The 17,687-nt window shown below is 40.8% G+C and overlaps 2 protein-coding genes across 4 annotated transcripts in view; one reads left to right on the top strand and one right to left on the bottom strand.

Annotated features, from left to right (window-relative positions):
* LOC121901528 (NLR family CARD domain-containing protein 3-like) overlaps positions 1-17,687 on the top strand; it is a 481,268-nt gene that overhangs the window by 271,623 nt on the left and 191,958 nt on the right. The window lies entirely within an intron of this gene.
* Positions 1-17,687, bottom strand: part of arap3 (ArfGAP with RhoGAP domain, ankyrin repeat and PH domain 3) — a 54,532-nt gene that overhangs the window by 2,837 nt on the left and 34,008 nt on the right. The window contains exons 14-33 of one of the 3 annotated variants that reach the window (XM_042418353.1): positions 17,111-17,293; positions 15,113-15,254; positions 13,984-14,088; positions 13,631-13,790; positions 13,400-13,502; positions 11,722-11,920; positions 11,564-11,627; positions 11,312-11,475; positions 10,980-11,192; positions 10,407-10,512; positions 9,029-9,176; positions 8,877-8,945; positions 8,150-8,224; positions 7,949-8,066; positions 7,174-7,302; positions 6,003-6,139; positions 5,513-5,595; positions 3,818-3,853; positions 2,851-2,914; positions 2,540-2,677 (exon numbers count right to left, since the gene is read on the bottom strand). In XM_042418353.1, coding sequence (XP_042274287.1) covers positions 2,540-2,677; positions 2,851-2,914; positions 3,818-3,853; positions 5,513-5,595; positions 6,003-6,139; positions 7,174-7,302; positions 7,949-8,066; positions 8,150-8,224; positions 8,877-8,945; positions 9,029-9,176; positions 10,407-10,512; positions 10,980-11,192; positions 11,312-11,475; positions 11,564-11,627; positions 11,722-11,920; positions 13,400-13,502; positions 13,631-13,790; positions 13,984-14,088; positions 15,113-15,254; positions 17,111-17,293 — 2,436 coding nt within the window. The remainder of the gene's footprint in view (positions 1-2,539; positions 2,678-2,850; positions 2,915-3,817; positions 3,854-5,512; positions 5,596-6,002; positions 6,140-7,173; positions 7,303-7,948; positions 8,067-8,149; positions 8,225-8,876; positions 8,946-9,028; positions 9,177-10,406; positions 10,513-10,979; positions 11,193-11,311; positions 11,476-11,563; positions 11,628-11,721; positions 11,921-13,399; positions 13,503-13,630; positions 13,791-13,983; positions 14,089-15,112; positions 15,255-17,110; positions 17,294-17,687) is intronic. The other 2 variants (XM_042418355.1, XM_042418354.1) reach the window with 2 other exon arrangements.

Genomic DNA, 17,687 nt, shown 5'->3' with positions numbered 1-17,687 from the left:
TGAAGAGATAAAGACTTGACTTTTATAGTTTTTCAGCTAATTTCTGTTTAATTTCTTGTCTTAAATTTTTGTTTTTAATATCTAAAGAACACAAACAGTAAACCAGCTCGGCTCCAGAAGCACAGCTCACAAAGTAAAACAGAAATCAGTCTGAAATCTGAAACTTGTTTCAGGGATTTTCTAAAAACTAAACTATCATCAGCATCATGAAACCAGACAGATAGAAGCAGCTAACTGTTCGTATTCCATTTCTGTTGAATTAGTGGAAACAGATCATTTTATAAACTTTATTTATAACCTCATGGAAGCAAACTTTGTGAAAAGTTAGAAATGATAAAAATTAAGAACAGTCATGATAAGTGAAAACGATCAGATACTAAGAATCTCAACAACAAACCAGAAGAGAAATCATCCTTCTACCTTCCCCATTAGGTAGTAGCCCCCAAAGAAGAGGAAGAATAAAGTCAATTATCTCTACAAATCCTTATGTTTTCTATTAATCAACTGACCTTCTTTCATATATAATTAAGAATCTGAATTTGATCAGCAGTTAGTCTGTCCAACCCTCTGTGGTTCATGGTTTCCTCTCCAGAGGAAGAATCCTGAACATCTCAGACTCTGTTTCACTATATTTTACCTGCAAGCAACAAACGTTTCCCCAAAAGTCTCAATTCAATGTATTTAGGTCAAATGTCCCCTTATTAACATAGAGGAGAAGAAGGGATGAGGAGCTTTTATGAACAACGTATATACCCAGTAAACACGCCCAAGCTGTGGGTATGTGTGGGTTTACTGGGGGGCAGTGTGGGCAGGGCAAACCCACACTAATCCCACGTGGGCCCCATGTGTGTTTTCTGTGGGATCGCCCATGTGGGGCCCAAAGCAGTTAACCAAAAGGACTGCAATGTAAAATTTAAATCTGTATATATGGTATGAAACATTTTGGTTTTTGTCACTTTATTTGAAAAGAAATGATTGGCTGTAGTTCCTGTCACTGTTTGTTAAAAGTTTTTCAGACTCAGACAACTTTATTTATCCTGAAAGGGCGGTTCAGTTTGGCCGTGTACCCAGACCATGCATAAGAAACAAAAAACAAACAAACAAATAACAGACAGATCTATGCCAGAGACAGTCAGTACACAGGTACTCACAGACATGTAAATAAATGAACAATAAATAAATACATAATAAATAAGTAAAATCCTAGTCCCAGCAATAACAAGCCCCAGAATGATTAGTTAAGACAATAAAACTCCACGAGTATGGAAATATTCATTCCACATACTGATATCAAGGTTTAACAGCCTGATGGCAGAAGGAATGAAGGATTTTGAGAGACGATTCGTCTTCACAAGTGACGCTGTAAAACGACGGCCTGAAGGCGTTAAAATGAAGTCGGAGGACGGGATGTGGTCGGGTTGGTGCTTTTTGACCATCTGCCTCTCCCACAGAGAACGCAAGTCTCTTTGCCGGATACCAATTATCTTAGAACAGACCTTCACAGTATTGTAGACGCAGTTCTTGTCCTTGACAGAGAGACCCCCAAACCAACAAATAAAAGAAAATATTAAGATACTTTCAATAAAAGACTGATAGAAAATACATAAGATGTCCTTACAGACATTAAAAGAATTTAACTTCCTTAGCGGGTGAATCCTCTGTTGGCCTCGCTTCACAATACTCTCAGTGTTAACATCAAACTTCAGTTTGGAGTCGAACACAGTTCCTAAATACTTATATGTGTCAACAATCTCAACATTGTCACCATGGATACTACTTAATTTTGGTTTTCCACAGTTCCTCCTAAAATCAACAACAAGTTCCTTTGTTTTTGACACATTAAGGTCCAGGAAGTTTTCATCAACTGACAAAGTCAGGGAGGGCACTACCACGGTCAGACTCTGAGCCTTGAAGAAGAGACAGAAGTACCGAATCATCGGAAAATTTCACCAGATAGCTGCCTTCTCTATGAGACCTGCAGCTATCTGTGTACAGGATAAAGAGAAGGGGTGACAAAACACAACCCTGCTATGTTTGAAGCCAGTGGATCCGACATAATTAAAGTTTTGATCTGCTGCAACAGTTAATCTGCAGTATATGTACAGTTCAAGTGTATTTGAAGAGGATTATATGTGTATCTACTGCTTATTTTTCTGCTCTTGGATGTTAGAATGCAAGAACATGTTTTTGTTGTTTGTGATGGTGGACTGTGCTGTAAGGTAGTTTTTTAGTTTTGAGCACGTACGTACAGCGAGTAACATGAACATTGTTTAAAGGTGCAACAAACAACATTCAGCCTCGTTAGATGTCAACAAACAACTATTTGATATGTAAAGATAAAGCGTTGCAGAGCATTGACTGTTATTTGTAAGTATTTGTAGTGTTGTAGATGTTGTTTCTGGGTTGACAGGATCGGGGAGTTGGGGGAAGTGTTACTGTCAGTATATTTTAGTTTTGTGTTATATGTTTGGTGTTTGTTGGTTCACTATGGAAATAATAAAATATACTATAAACAACAAACTATAAACATCAGTCTGACCAGCGTCTGATTGGCCGACAGCATGCTGTTGTTGCTCTCGTCTCCTCTGATGGGGACGAGCGGCATCGTGCCGAACTTCTGCTTGGAGATGTCGGAGGAGGAGTGACGGCGCAGCACCGGAGGACCCGGGTCATCGTTCTGGAAAATCACCAAAACACACGAGAGTCAGCAGCGTCCTGATGGGACTTCATGTTTCCCACAGATTGAAATCTAGATTATTACAGACTAAGATTTCTCCTCTCGCCTGTCAACTATAAGAAACATCTGTTTGGGGGGTTGTCATGGAGACGACTGCTCTGAGTCAAACCGACCTGAGCTTTGAGGAAGCTGGTGATCCAGTCCCACAGGTCGGCCTCACAGCTGCAGCACAGGTAACTGAGAGAAGAGAGACACGTCCAAATACTCACCAGAGCAGCGAAAAACACAATAAACAAAAACAAAAACAATATTTCCTCCTTGTTTGTTTGTTAAAATATCCTGTAACTGTATATATTTGTGTAAATCTTCATATCCACCTGACTCACTAATGTACAGTGTATTATAGCATATTAACATCATAGTACTCAGCAAATAGTATATTATAGTTTTCTATCTATGTAGAAACTACAGTGGTCAGCTGTTTTAGGAAATGACTTTGTAAAGATTTAAAGGAACCAGTGAGTTTGTATCTGAGAGCCACAGACAGAGAAGGAGGAAAGTATGTTGTCTTGTCTGTGTTGACAGTAGAGTACTGAACTCAACAGTTCTCTGAAGAAAAGAAAAAACAACAAGCAGTAAAACAGCATCCTGTCTGCTGTATCATTTAAATAACATTTACAAAGTCTGATTATGTACAGACGATAGTGAGATTTACGTCCAAATTTGTGGAATATAAAATTCTTTCCATCCTGCTGCTGTTGTGTGAATATCAGCAGATAAACAGTCGGCGCCGTTAAACCGTCGCAGAAGAAGAAGAAACAACGAGATGACGTCATTAAAACAGTCAAAGCTCAAACGATGGAAAACATGACGGAGATATGACGTTTCTGTTAGTTTCATGTGTCGATGTGAGGAAGGTTACAGCCTCCTCATCATCGCTCCACACAGATCTGACGTTGACGTTTAAGTCACATGATTCATGACGTCATCGTTTATTCACTGCTGCTGTTAAACCTCAGACGAGCATAAAAAGACATATTTTTCCTTTTTTTTTATGCACAAAGTGAAAATGCAAATCAACACTAATAGTGTGTTGTGTGACATCAGAGGGTTAAAAGATCAGAACACTGAGATACTTACAGCTGGTGTTTATCTGATATCACTGTGAAGCCCCACCTGCAGGTACAAACAGACTATTAATAACTATTTTATGATACACATGATATTATTGATCACTTCCTCCAGGAAATTAGGATTCTTGTGATGTTGTGATCGCAATAATAAACACAAATTCAAGAAATCCACTTTAAATTTTGCTGAGTTTTCACATTTTGACAGTGAGTGACTGATATCAGCTGACTGTCATCAACACATTCCTACTTATGAAGCGTCTGACCTCTGACCTCAACCTCCTCCATTCATGATGTCACAGTTCACACCTGCAGGCTCTTGATTGAAACAAACACATTTGTTGTGTTTCCTGTCGTAACTCTGCTGTCAAACAAACCAGCTGATGAAGCAACATTAAGTCAGTTTCGTCCAATGTGCTAAAATCCAACGCTGTGACATCATCTCTGAGGTCACTGACCCTTCACTTATCATCACTTCTTTCTTCTTAAAAACACAAACTGCATCTGATAGAATTTGGTAACTGTTCATTAAACACCTTCCAGCTTAAAATTACAAGACAAATGATATTTTCCATCCGTAACATTTCACAGTATCATACGAGTATGAAAGAATGTGAATGAGTGAAAACACACAGGGAGCTTTGATGACATCATTTAGACTCTTTGTTGCTTTTGATCCCTTTTTCCTTATTTCCTCCTCAGTTTAACTGGTTATTATAACTGTTCCTCCGTTTCCTTCTTGTCTTTAGTCAGTTTTTACTGCCGACTGATTGGACGTCACGTTGATCTATAACTGTTTAACTGAGCAATAACTGACTCATTGTCATCTGTACATGAACTAAAATGCTCAATAACAAATATCTTTGGATATGAACCAGCTGCTGACTATAGGGGACTTTATATTAGTACTTATACTTATATTATAGTGTAACTTTACTGAATTAAATGGATGGATCTATAATATTCCTGCTGGTATCTGAAGGTCAGAAAGATTAAAACAGGATGTGACATCAACTCCTACAGCGGCTGAGTACATAGTCCCAAAATATGAAAAATAGATTTACAATAAACAGAATGAGTCTGTGAGCGTTGAGCGAGTCGTTACAGGTCGCTGGTAAATCCAGCTGAGGATCTCTTTAAAGTTTCAGTGTCCTCCGATCAACATATTGATACGCATATGTGCCTTTCTTTGCCCTGAGTTTCACCTCTCAGGCTACATACAGGCTGCATGTAGCCTGAGAGGAACCTGCAGACAAAACTCAGGGCCGAAAAATGATTTAATCTACGTTTTTATAGTCAATATTTTCTCAGATGCTGGAACTAAACATCAAAAAAACAAGAGTTACAACAATTTAAATAGTATTTCATATATACTGTATATAGTATATCTATATAGAAATATATAGAATTTAGTTAGATGACACTTGTTACGGAAAGCATCATCATAATTTGTTATTTGCTAGATTGATATGAATGTATATAAATGCAGGAAATAGCTTTCATATACGTTCAACTAGTGAAAGCAAACATACGCTGTTCTGTTCCCTACAGACCAGAAAACAGATGACATGTTTAAATCATCCTAAAGCTTCATCACTGTCTCTACAGCTCCACAATATTCCTACTGTGTAAAGTTAATCAATATATGATTGATTGTTTTCACCGTCTGCTCAGAGTGTTTTTCAGAGTTTGAGCTTCATGTTACCTTGTTGGAGCTTTCAGCTTCCTGCGGATGCCGATGTAGATCTTCATGGACTTCAGAGCCCACTCCTTCTCTGGTTTGATGCTCTGCACAACAACACAGAATATCAATAACTTCCACCATCAGAAATACTACACAATGCTGTTTTGTTTTGTTTGTATTGTTTAGTTTTGTGTATTATCGGGCTGCTCTGGCTGTTGGAGAACCTCTCTGATGTGAAATCAGTAAAACTGCACTTCTTGTTTTCACTGAACAGTCTAACAGGCGGTGAGCAGGTAGAAGTATTGATCTGCTAACAGCTGCTTCATGTCTGCATCCATTTATATCTGACTGTGGGAGTGAAAATAAGGCTTGTGCACCTGATCTCAGTTTCATAAAACACAAACACTGTGAACACACACATTTATAAATCTGACAAAAACAATGTGTCTGTGTATTTCTGGCTTTGTGTGCAGACAGTTAACATTTGACTTTTACACGTCTGACATTTTACCTTCTTGTCTTTGAGCAGCAGCAGTTTGTGTTCTTTGATCTGGAACGTTCTCTCCTGGAACTTGTTCCCCTGAAGCAGCTTCGGAGGTTCCTCACGACACTTCAACAGACCGATCTTCATGATCTCACTCTTATACGCTGACACACACACACACACACACACACACACACACACACACACAGGTCAAATATGACATTACTGTGTTTTGGGGCTTTTGGCTCAGTGTCTGTGTTAGAGCCATTTGTATCTGTGTGTGTGTGTTAAGGTCATTCCCTGGTTGCAACACTAGGTGGCGTATTGGACAGCAGCATATGGAAATGCATATGTAGAAGAAGAGGTCATCACTCCTCAGGTGTGCTGCTTACCGGGAGAAGCACACAGTTTTCTGACCGCCCTTTAGAGGCTAATCTTTAAGCCTTTTTTGTTTGTTTTCATGCAAGTTATAGGTGTAAGTGTGTGTATAGCAAAGGCTTTATTGGTACACGGTGGTAAATAAATACATCTTAAGCACAAGTCAGCAGATGTTTGATTTACTACATGGAGCTGCCGCATGACGACGCGTCAATTACATATCTCGGTAACAGCCCCTCACTGTGGCTTAGGTTTTTTTTGTTTGTTGAAATCAAGTCACTACAGTCTGTTAGAGACCAAGCCCCCCAGGAACAGCATCGCATTAATATGACATAGTGGTCAAACTGTGTAATTACAACTTCTGGATCCGTCATGTGACAAACACTGGCCCAAAAAGCTTTTTTCCCCATAAACAATCATGGGAAAAAGAGCAGCTGTTAAACAGTGAATACATTTTTTTTGAGTGTCACAACTCCTGTGAAATGATCCAGTCGGTCTGATGACGTTTGTGAAATCTAGAAGAGCAGCATGAATAAGTTAGAGGACAACCTACCAGAAGTCTCTACTGAGCATGCTCTATGGACCTGACAGTTCAGGAAGTGAGAGCAGCATCCAGGTCATTTCTATACAGCAGGAAGCTGATTTTTTGTCTTCATGCGCCATCTTTGAATGCGGTATGCAGTCCTCATCATACATCCATGTTACATCCATGGTTTGGTTATAATGTCCGTCCACAACCAGGAGTTCAGATACTGAGGAACATAACAGCGTGTGAGGTTGTGTGTGTGTGTGTGTATATACTCAGGTGTGTTGGACCTACAGGTGAGGATGTTGATTCCTTCTCCTTTAGGAACCCTCTTCACCACCAGGTAGGCCGAGCTCGGGTCGGCCATCTTGCACCACTGCAGCGCCTGCTCCAGGACTTTCTCTTTGGGGTGTAACGGACGCTCTGAAACAACAAAACAGCAAAAACTAAAGTCTGGGAAGAGTTTTATGTTTCCCAGGAAACCTGAACTCCACACTGAGCTCTCTAAAACTCTGATCAGACTGCTCCGTGCTGTGAACAGGTGAACAGGTGTAAAGGTGAAGAAGTGAACAGGGGAACAGGTGTACAGGTGAACAGGTGAACGGGTGTACAAGTGAACAGGTGAACAAGTGTACGGGTGAATGGGTGAACAGGTGAACAGGTGTACGGGTGAATGGGTGAACAGGTGTACGGGTGAATGGGTGAACAGGTGTACGGGTGAATGGGTGAACAGGTGAACAGGTGAGCAGGTGAACAAGTGTACAGGTGAATGGGTGAACAGGTGTACTGGTGTACAGGTGAACAGGTGAACAGGTGAACAAGTGTACAGGTGTACAGGTGTACAGGTGTACAGGTGTACAGGTAAACAGGTGAATGGGTGAACAGGTGAACAAGTGAACAGGTGTACAGGTGAACAAGTGTACAGGTGTACAGGTGTACAGGTGTACAGGTAAACAGGTAAACAGGTAAACAGGTGAATGGGTGTACAGGTGAACAGGTGAACAAGTGTACAGGTGTACAGGTGAACAGGTGAACAGGTGAACAGCTGAACAGGTGTAGTGTGACTCACCCAGCTGTCCGTCCTCGATGGCCTCAAACGTCATCCAGACGTCTTTGTCTCCGGCTGGGACGTTCCTCATATAGAGAACCTGATTGGTCAGCTCCTCAGCACACATGGTGGGAGACACCTGCAGGGGTCAAAGGTCACAGACTGTCACACCTGAACATTCACCGGTCACATCAGACACTTAACGTTATGTTAAAGACTTACTTTGAGAGTAATGCAGCAGTCTGGTATCTTCATCTCCAGATAAACTTCAATGATCAGATCACCGGCCTGAGACAGCTGCACACAAATCAATCAATAAAAACCTGACCACCTTAAACCTGACGTACTACTACTTATTAACAATTTATTACAAACTTATAAACAACTTATTACTTATTACTAACTCACTCACTAATTTGATACTTCTGACTAACTTAATACCAACTTATCTGAACTTAAAAACTTAAAAATACATCTTAGTTTGAACACATTATTAATTTATTACAACTTATTACTGTTTTTACTACCTCATTACAACTCATTACCTCCTTTATACCAATGTATGACTAACTTAAAACAACTTACTGAAGAGTTATTACTAACTTATTACTCACTATAATCAATCAAAATATTATTTACTAAATGCAGTCACTCCAGAAAAATACATCAATATAAACATACAGGATATAAAGTCTACAGTGATGCTGCCTTCAGTGACTCTGGAACAGTCTGAGAATGTGCACCTCACTCAAAAATATTAATACATTTATTATTATTTACTATTAATTTTATTTGTCTCATTTTGATCTCTGCTGAGTGTTTAATGTCCATTTCTTGCATCTGCGTCTCTGTGTTGTTTTTATCTTGTGTGCACATTTGATTGCATCTGTTTGTATGAAATGTTCTGTATAAATAAAATGTTGCTGTTGTCTGTAGTTGTGTTGTGTACCTGAGTGTCCTTCCAGGTGGTGATGAGGCTGATCTCCAGCTCGATCTGAGTCTGATGTTCCTCATCGATCTGTAACAAACACACATGAACTGTTTGTTCAGATTTCACGACACAAAGGAAATCTGAATCTGTCCAGTCTGAGTTTTACTCACATCGAAGACGTACAGGTAGTTGTCTATCAGATCCTCCACGATCTTCACCTCGTGTTCTCCTTTCCCGTCAGTCTGGAACAGACTGGGAGCGAACAGCAGCGACAGGTTCTTAGTGCACATCTGGTTCAGACTGGCACACTTCTGCACCCTGTGAGAGAGGACGTCACATCACTTAAATTTGTGTCATAATAATTGAACACAATCAAACCATAAAAAAATCAATTGAAAGTGAAAAATATCAAAGATTTCAGATTAGAATAATCTCCACTTTTCCTTCACTGGTCAGATTTCTCGTTTGTGGTCACTTTTTCAGTTCTGCTGCTGAACGTTTCAGTTCAGAAATTTTTAATTTCAGTTATGACACAAAGCTCTCATGTGGGCGGGGATACTGCGCTGCGTCCCCATTGGCCAATTACTTTTGAAGGGACAGGTCAATGGTAAGATTTACTACTTGTTGCACTTCTTGACCATTGACCTGTCCCTCCAAAAGTAATTGGCCAATGGGGACGCGACAGAGAGCTTTTTGTCAGAACCAAGCAACAACAACCACGGCTTGAAGCCAATGCAGAAGTCCCTTAAAGTGCAATACCACTGATGGTTACTCCCTTTCAACTTCTCTCATGAAATACTGAGTCAATACGTTTTTCAACGAGTCATTCTGGTCTCAATCGCTAAATTCAGGCCCTCTAATAAGTTTGCTGGTGGTCATTTTGTAAATTATTGCTCCATTAATAAGATATAAAGACGATTAGCAGCTTAGATGTCTGCTGTTTGGGCTTTGATCAACAGCTGTGATTGACAGTTCGCTCCCTGGCTCCGGGATTCGAGTCGGACTATTGTTGCAATATTTCACCAACTTTAATGTGACTTGATAACGATACCTGTCGTGTTAGTTAGCTAATGTTAGCACAAGTCTGCAGCGCTTGGTATTTCCAGTAAGCTAGCGTTAGCTGTGGTCCGAGGTAGCTGGGCGTATTTCCATAGCGTGAAAGGCAACACCCTGAACTCCTTATTTGGAAGGTCCTGGTTCCAACAGAAAAGATGGCGCCGACTATAAGCTGCAACTCTGGGTTTCAAATCGGTTCTAATGCAAACCAACAGGTGATGTCACACCTCGCTGCGTCAATCTTTAAATACAGTCTATAGTCAGAACTGAAAAATTAAGCAGAAAAATTGAACACAATTTATTAATTAAGGCTTTCACTCTTGTATAGTTTTATTCTAAGTTCTGAGGTTTGATGTCATTTTTTGCTTTCAACATATTTTTATTCCAATTTTTTTTGCTTGATTCTTGGGAGATTTTGTTCAATTATTATGAAACAAATGTAATCCCATATTTCTGCTACCAGTACCAGCACTGCTGTTTCTGTCGGCTCACCTGTACAGGTGGCTGATGAGAGCCGCCAGAGTCGTCCTGTTGACACGAGGAAGACTCCGGATGATCTCCTTGTAGCGGTCGAACCTCTGGCTCTTCTGGGGGATTTCTGAGGAGGGAAACAGGACAGTCTATAAGGTAAACACACCTGCAGATGTTTGCAGCTGCTTCATAAACACACATACAGGTCAGGTTTTTTTATATTTAGTGGCATGTTTTATTATGTATTTAAACTCTGCTAAAGGACCAGTGTGGCATCTAGGGGTGCCGATTGCAACCAGGCCCTTTCTAGAGCCAGTGTTTGGTTTGTCCGTTCTGGGCTACTGTAGAAACATGGTGGGCTCCGTGGAAGAGGACCCGCTCCCTCTGTAGATATAAAAGGCTGGAGCACTACTGGGAAGCTACAGAATGATATAAAAACCTCAAAAAAACCAAAAAATAACATTGTATGTAAGTTACTGATCGAATAATACTGATCGATCGGCTGTGCTACACAGGTCGCAGGTCGCAGTGAGGGGTACATGTCTGGATCTGAACCCTGACACTGGACTGTGGTGTAAAGGAAAGTGGACTCACTGGCGGCCTCCTGCCACAGTGGGTGGAGGTCTGCCATGAAGATTGGGTCTTCGATCTCTCTGAAGAACCTCTTCAGGACGTCCGTCACGTCCTCGATGAAGTGGTCTCCGATCCGCAGTTTGACGTTTCGAGCATCTTTACGAAACTCTTCCATCAGCAGTTTGATCCTGGATTTGGCTCCGTTCTTCCTGTAGATCCCCTCGTGACCCAGACCTGCAGGCGGCAAAACGAGGAGCTTCAAGACGCTGTTAAGCTGCACAGATTTGATTTGATGTAAAGATGTAAAACGTGAGTTATGGCCACATGTTCCTCGTTGTCCTCCTCCTCCTCACCATACTGCGTGATGAAGGCGATGCAGCTGTCCACGATGATGGGGATGTCGTTTCTGCTCAGCTGCTGTTCTCTCAGAGTGTTTCCTTTACCGCCGGCTGCTCGCTGGATGTCCGAGTACCACAGAGAGAAATCTGTCCGACCGATCCCCTGCAGGTGGAGAGTCCTGACGGGTAGACGACACCAAACCATGAAGAAAAACTCAAACCAAAACCAACTGAAGTGACATTCAGCAGAAAACCTCTTTGTCTCACCTTCCCTTCTCAACTAAAACCAGGATGTCTTTCTTCTCGTGGTTCTCGGTCTCGGAGGTGATACCTTCAACACAGAAAGAGAGTTTTTCTCAATCAATCAGACATAATGATCAGCTGTTTTTTGTAGACAATGAGCAGGACTGGACGAGGACACTGACTGAGCTCCTGCAGGCGGTTCAGGTTGATGATGTCCTCCGCGGCTCCGTCGTGGCGGGGACAGATGAAGAGGTTGGACTTCTGCAGGACGAAGTAAGCCTCCTTCCATTGCTGAGGGTCTAGCATGGCTCTGTACCGCAGCAGGCCAACGCGCTCAAACTCCCGAGTCAGCAGGCAGTGGCAGCTGAGTGGCGTTGCAGCCTAACGACATCAGAGATACGTTTAGTAAAGATAAAAATATCACAGTAGAAGAATCAAAACTGTAAAAACACTCTTTTATAAGTAAAATTCCTGCATTCAAACTGCAACTGTCAGTGTCAGTGTTAAATTATTTAGCAATAATAGAAACTCACTGCTCCCAGTTCAGATAAATACATCAAGTATGAAGGAATCTTTCTAAAAAAAATTGGTAATTTTGAGAGTTGATGTAATATTTTCAGAATGAGAGAGAGATGTCATAATATTTCAGTGAATAAATCTGTTGATATGATAACATTAATGCTGTAATATTGATATAAATATTTTTCTCAAAATATTTTAACTTTATTCTCAAAAGCGTACATTTTTCTGCAGCTGTGATACTGAGTCTGTTTGTCTTACTGAGGTGAAAAGACAAACAGATGTTAAAATGTTTAAATATATTTTCCTAAAAATATAATTTTCTAAAACGTTACAGTTGATAGTCCTCTCCATTATAATTCTAACAAACAAACATATATCAGACTTTTCTTCTGACCTGAGTCAGTGGTTCGATCTATACAAAGCAATTTAAAATATGTTTTAGTTCCTTTTGCACTAAAATAGAAACAGTGAGTTAATTTAAAAAATGCCCCAAAAGTCATATTAACATAATTTCAACAAATATACATTGAATGATATGAGATTTATCACACTGACAACAGTTTATAATTGTAAAATCGTATAATTATCTGGTTCATATCATATCTCTCTGGTAGAGTTCAATCTGTTGTTGCTGAAGGTTTCAAAACAAGCACCCAAACTACTGATTTAGGTGTCCCCCAAGGATCAATATTAGGCCCCCTGCTATTTACTCTATACATAAATAACATGTATTTTCCAACTCAGTACTGTAATGTCTATCTTTATGCAGATGATACCATCCTGTACCACAAACCAACCAGGCCTCCTCTAGGTTACAGACCTCTCTCTTTAACTTAAGGCTGGTTCTAAACTCTAAAAGGACTAAATGTTCGTGACCCGTAGATGTTCCCACACCTATCCAGGCTCTTAACGGAGAGCACAGTGCAGCAAATAGTCAGGACTTTGGTTAAACATGTTAGACTTGTTTCTCTTTTCAAAACAGAAACCAGATACAATCTATCATATGGGTTGGCTTTAAAAGTTCCTCATACAAAATCTGAACTGGTTTCCAGTAAGACCTCACCACTGGAATGAGTTGCAGCACAGCTTTAAGTTAGAGACACTCTTACCATTGAGGGACTTTAAGGTTTTACTGGCTGATATCTCTCATCATGTTTGTGATTGTTTTAATGAGTGTGTCTCTGAGCGTGTGATGATTGTTTTTTTATCTCATTGTGATCTCAGTGAGATTTACTGAATATAGAAATACTACACTAAACGACTGAGTAACTCATGAAACAGCAGATGAAGCAGGTCATGATGAGTCAGGACAGTGTCTGAGTTGAAGTTAGTTCAGACCTTCCCGATGGCTTTGGTCCAGCTGTGCAGAGCGTCGGCCGTCTCCAAACCAAACTGATAAAGTTTATCTGAGGTCAAATACAACTCGAAGGTGTAACGAAACCTGACAGCAGGAGAGGAAGAAAGAAGTTCAGCAGATATCTCACCTTCAGACGATAAAGAGACCAATGCATCAAATAATTTAAGTAATCAAATACAACGATTGAGAGAACAGATAAATGGGGCGTGTACCTGTCGATGAAGCCGTTGTTGTTGTTGTTGGAGGAGTCGGGTCGGCTGATTCCCAAACATACGATGTCTTTAATGCTGATCTGCATGCAGGGATCACCTGATCGGTCCGACTCGTAGAACAGCAGAGACTGATCCACCGAACACCAGAACTTCTGGAAGTCTGACACACAGGGCGACACATTTTCATCATTGCATCTAAATAATCTGCTGCTTCTGTTTCTGTGTTCACAGGAAGTGTTCAGCTGCTCGTTTATCTGAGTTTTAGGTGGAAAATAAAAGTTCACTTTAATCCTTTAATCCTTTAAACCAGAGCGAGCTGACACCTTCCTCCTCCTCCTCCTCCTCCCACCTACCTTCTCGTGTTTTTCTGGACAGCGTTCCTCTGTTGACGGTGTTGGACTTGTAAAGGTAACCAGAGTGCAGGACGGTCTGCATGATCTCATCGTACACACCTGGATCTGATGGAGGAATAGAAAACAATAGAATAGAATAAAAGACACACACACACACACATATATGTGGTGTGAAATAAACTGTCATGTCAACGTTACTGAACTCTACTCTTACATGTCACTCACAGTAACTCTGAGTCACGTACAGAGTAGAGTTGGTCAGAGTAGATCAGAGCAGAGCGGAGGGCAGTACAGTAGAATACAGTAGAGTAGATTAGATTACAGTAGAGTGGACACTGATCTTCCTGATAAATAGAGTAGAAGCAAAGTGGTATCAAGTATATTAATAATGGTGATATAAATGTTGATATTATTTTCATTAGTTCAGTTTGTCTTGAATGGAAGTTTCTCCATAAATGTCCAACAAAAGTGAAACTTCCTCGTCTCTCCATCGACCCCCGTCGCTGTTGTCCTCCATGTTTATTGTTACCGTGCTGTGAGGCGCAGATACTGAATGATGACGACAGGCGATATGTGCAAAGAAGTGAGACGTTAAAAAAAAAACGCATGAAGTCCAATCTGAGCGTTCTGACAGCAGTCGCGCAGCCAGAGATCGGATATCAATCAGACCTGGACCACATATGCAAGTGGACCAGATCTAAAATGAAAACATCAGATTTGGGCCCCTTCAGCCGTATTGTGAACACAGTCGGAGTGTTTCTGCTCACTGAAGCAAACTGTAACCAAGTAAAAGCCTCCCTGCAGGAACCGAGCTGAGAACAGAGCAGCTGCTTCACAAAACCGACCTGAAGTCAGTCAACAAACACAACTAACCTCCAGCTTTCACTCTGCTGAGGAAAAAGTAGAACTGAAGTTATCAGTTCTACTTTTTATTACAGTTATTAATATGATGAAAACATGATCATAACAGTAATAAAGGCTGTTATTTCTGTTTTACATAGATATACATAAATACATTTCTTCTGCTCCTCCTTTTGTTATTATAGTATTATGTAAATATAGTAAATTACAGCAGATTAAAGCAGATTACAGCAGATTACAGTAGAGTATAGAACAGTTGATTAAAGACCTGATGCGATGCAGTGATCCAGCAGGTGATGAGGTCGTTGGCAGCCGTTGGAGTCGTTGGCGAGGCGAGCAGACTCCGCCTCCGAGAAAATCTGAGTGACAGTTTTCAGAAGAGTCTGTTCAGAGACGGCCGAACACAAAACCTGCAGGCGGACATAAAGAGAGAGAGACATAAAGAGAGTGAGACATAAAGAGAGAGAGACATAAAGAGAGAGAGACATAAAGAGAGAGAGACATAAAGAGAGAGAGACATAAAGAGAGTGAGACATAAAGAGAGTGAGACATAAAGAGAGAGAGACATAAAGAGAGAGACATAAAGAGAGAGAGACATAAAGAGAGAGAGACATAAAGAGAGAGAGACATAAAGGGAGTGAGACATAAAGAGAGAGACATAAAGAGAGAGAGACATAAAGGGAGTGAGACATAAAGAGAGAGACATAAAGAGAGTGAGACATAAAGAGAGAGAGACATAAAGAGAGTGAGACATAAAGAGAGAGAGACATAAAGAGAGAGAGACATAAAGGGAGTGAGACATAAAGAGAGAGAGACATAAAGAGAGGGAGACATAAAGAGAGAGAGACATAAAGAGAGAGAGACATAAAGATGAGATGGGGACACCTTGGATGTTTTTGAGTCGGGGGGTTAAAATGTCTCTGAGCCTCCAGCTACTTTTATCTTTTCTCTCTGATGTTTTTGTTTCCAACAACATTCAGGTCACTTTAACCAGCCAGCTGATGCCCCACTGCACTCTGGGAAATTCTGCATCCAAACATTGTGCAGCTTTTAAACAAAATGTCAGTAACCTGAACACAGAGAGCTGATCTCATATCAGATCTGTGAGGAGCATGTAGATGTGAGGTAACGTGAGGTCAGAGATGCTGAGGAGATAAACACTGAGTCAGCAGCTTATTGGGACTCAATGGATCAAACTGATAGTGTGAGAGTTATAAATATTCCATAAAAAATATGATTTCCTAAAACGATCAGCTGCAACCAAGCGGCAACCTCCGGGGCTGTAAAATGAAACCAAAAACTGCAGTTCCTTGAACGACCACTTGAGGGTTAATCCCCATAGACCCCCATGTTAAAATGCCCAACTTTACAGCAGAAATAAACATGTTTACAGCCTGGTACAAACAACGGTTTTGGTCTCTGTAGCTAATTTCTCCTTTCATGACAACTGTACGGGGGGTGAAGTAAGTTTTATTAAGCCATAAAGTTCTGCATAATGAAGGACATGGCTGCTTTGAGTGACAGGTCCACCAGCCGCTAGGTGGCTTGTTTCAGCCATTCGGCCCGCCTTTTTTCCCATTTTTGATTGGCTGGGAGTTAGGCAGCGTCACGCACTGCCAAGATGGCGACGGCCGGAGTGGCTCGCTTTGAGCTTCAAAACCGCTCTTCAGAAACCAACGGGTGACGTCACGGTAACTACGTCCATATTTTATACAGTCTATGGCTGCAACAGAAGAAAGATCTGATTTGCTTTATCAGAGAACAGAAGAAGCACTTCAGAGCAGACTGACATTAAACATGAAAGCTGACCTGAGGTCAGAGGAGCAGAGAGGAGCAGAGAGGAGCAGAGAGGAGCAGAGAGGTCTGAAACGCTCGCAGCTACTGAAGCATTAGAGACTCACTTTGTCTCCTCAACATGAAAGCCTTCTGTTCTCCTGCTCAGAGCTGCTGTTCACAGTAAAACCTGTGTGTTCACATGTGATGGAGGAATTACACCAAACTACATCTGACTAGAAAGTTCTTTTCGTCAGGGTGCAGGTATCAGTATTTATAGTATTTTAGTAGTAACAGCAGAAATGTTTCTGCATTTATGATAATAGAAATGAAATATAAACATAGAATAGTATCCAGAATTAAATTTGATTAAAGTTTGATGTTTATTAATGATAATAATAATAATAAATTGAGTATATAGAGCAACCTTTCCAAAACAAAACGCAGCTTAATGTGTTTGACAAATTAAAAAAGAAAGTAGTGTCAGACGCACCCTGAGCAGCTCCTCCTGGCTGCTGAAAGCAGGATGGGGGAGGCGGTATCGTCCCTCTCTGTATTTCTGAGTGATGAACTCTCTCCGCTGCTCTGCAGACGCGTCACAGTCCATCTCCTCCGACACAGACAGCCGAGCCGCCCAGAACTCGTTGGCCCGGTCGTTCCCCAACATGATGAAGAGCTGACAAACAAACAAACAAACAAACAAACAGACAAACAGACAAACAGACAAACAGACAAAAAGAGGTCTGAGACGAGGCTCATTAACTGAAACATTTCAGATCACAAAAGTGAAACCTTAAAGAGCAACTTAACATCACAAGTCCTTTACATGGTCCAAAAAAGTATATAATGTTAAATGTGACGCCAGTTACACAAACTACTATCATAGCTGACCTTTCATCCAATCCAATCCATTAAATTTATTGAATGTCTGTTTCCATCCACTGTCTGTGTGCATATCAGCAGATAAACAGCAGGTGGAGCTAATTCTCCAGTCGATGCCATTAGAGACCATTAGAGAAAAAACAACAAGATGTCTCTTAACTGCATTTTGAAGTAATTTCAAATCATAT

This window comes from Thunnus maccoyii, chromosome 8 (assembly GCF_910596095.1).
Source record: "Thunnus maccoyii chromosome 8, fThuMac1.1, whole genome shotgun sequence".
Lineage (NCBI taxonomy): Eukaryota > Metazoa > Chordata > Actinopteri > Scombriformes > Scombridae > Thunnus > Thunnus maccoyii.
This window is presented reverse-complemented; position numbering and strand designations above follow the sequence as displayed.